The 1,827-nt window shown below is 58.3% G+C and overlaps 1 protein-coding gene across 1 annotated transcript in view; it reads right to left on the reverse strand.

The window, feature by feature from the left end:
- Nucleotides 1-1,827, reverse strand: part of SUN1 (Sad1 and UNC84 domain containing 1) — a 33,515-nt gene that overhangs the window by 10,457 nt on the left and 21,231 nt on the right. Inside the window, exons 15-16 of the mRNA XM_023522378.1 lie at nt 1,473-1,727; nt 655-939 (exon numbers count right to left, since the gene is read on the reverse strand). Of these exons, the coding sequence (XP_023378146.1) occupies nt 655-939; nt 1,473-1,727 (540 nt within the window). The remainder of the gene's footprint in view (nt 1-654; nt 940-1,472; nt 1,728-1,827) is intronic.

Consider the following 1,827-nt stretch of genomic DNA (forward strand, 5'->3'; position numbering starts at 1 on the left):
TGGCATTACTCCTCTCGTGTCTCATCAGCACTCACCTGTTTCTTCACAGCACTGTCCCTGTGTTTGAGCCAAACGTCACCGAGGGGTTAGGTGACAAAGAATAGATTTGCACCATAATATTTCACTAGACTCCAATTCTTATTTTTCAAACATAGCTAGTTGGCCCTGGAAATCCTGGCCCAGGGCCTGAGGACCGGACGCAGCCCCCGACGCGTTCTGGCCGCTCTCTCCCGCCTCCCCTACCGGCTGGCCGCATGGGGCGAGCATCATCCCAGCACCCACCACACACGCCTAAAGGAGCACGTGTTCACGCCACGAGCGCCGCGTTCTGGGGGCGCTGCCCTGCTGTCAACCCACTGCTGGCTCCACGTGGGTGAACTGTGGCCGCTCTGCCGTCACGGGTCTAGACCGCCACTAAAGGCGAGGACCTCAGCTGAGCGGGTTGTACTTTTCGCTGGAGGGCCTTGCTTTTCATTTGTAAGAAACGTGGTGTCTGGGAGGTGCAGTAAATGGGGTGCGCCTGTTCTCTCTCGTGCACACACACACATGCACGCGCACGTGATCATCAACAAAGAACCACCATCCCACAGCCCAGAAAACCCCAAAGCCACCTACGAGCCCCGAATTGGGGTCTCCCAACGCGCACCGTCACACGGTCCGACCCACACAGCCGACGTGTGGCCATGAGCACAGCCACCGCCCCTCGGAGGCGGAGGGGGGGACCTGACTGCTCCCTAAAGCCAGCACATAAGGGACCTGCCTCAAGGAAGGCCCTTTCTCAGATCTCTGAAAGCCCCCCAGAGTCCCTGGTGCTGGACGCAGGGCGCTAACAGGAGTCAGAGGTCTCCACCTACCGCCGGACTCCAGAGCAAAGTCCACCATGCCGGTCTTGTCCTGGGAGTAGAGCTTCAATGCATTGTTCACAATGACGTGCGCTTGCTGCACAGGTCCACGGGAGGGATGCCAGGCCGCAGAGGGGAGAGATGAGACCCAGTGTTAGTAACAGCAACATAGGAGCACATTTTCAGCTACCTGAGGTTGGGGACAACAGGCACAGGGGACATTGCAGCAGTTCCAAACTGCAGTCCCACACCCGGGCAGGGCTGTCGGGTACGGATGGGGGACCAGGGCCTTTTCATCGGGTTCAGCGGCCTCAGCACTCTGAGCCAGAAAACCCTCTGGTGTCACAAAGTGAGGGCAGAGCCAGGATCCGAGTGGGGACAGTATTACTGAGAGTTCTGTGTAATTTCGGAAGGTATGCGGCCACCAAGTAAGTGGATCTTTGGAACAAAAAGGCAAGTCGACTACAAGGGACTCCCAAGAAGTAGCCAAACCTCGCAGAGCGGTGGCCCTTCTGCACGGTGTGCCCTGCTGAGCGCGGTGACGTCACAGCCACACGTGAAAGCATCCTTAGAGCAAGACACAGGCATCGGTGTCCCCACCCCGTGGACCTCACACATCTGTCTACATACCGCTTCTGTTATTCCAGAAACCCCGGCGTCATTCACAGCAGACATGATCGTTTCAGACGTGGGGATCTGCTTTGTCACGGAAACACGGTGGGTCACCTCCTTCAGTATCCGCAGCTCCAAGTCTCGTAACAACACCTGTAAGTCGTCCTTGCCGACAAACTGTGAAGACAGCTTCTGGAGCAGCCCTTCCAGCACGCCGGCCCACTGCCCGTCTGACACCAGGAGCCCGAGCGTCTCCCTGACCCGGGCGTCCACCTAGAGACAGCGCAGGGAACAGACCGTGAGTCACTCCGACAACCCACTCCCGCCACCTTCGACGCCTCGCAAGTGTCACACAGCTTCTCGGGATCCCTAA

This window comes from Pteropus vampyrus, unplaced genomic scaffold, assembly GCF_000151845.1.
Source record: "Pteropus vampyrus isolate Shadow unplaced genomic scaffold, Pvam_2.0 Scaffold343, whole genome shotgun sequence".
Classification (NCBI taxonomy): domain Eukaryota; kingdom Metazoa; phylum Chordata; class Mammalia; order Chiroptera; family Pteropodidae; genus Pteropus; species Pteropus vampyrus.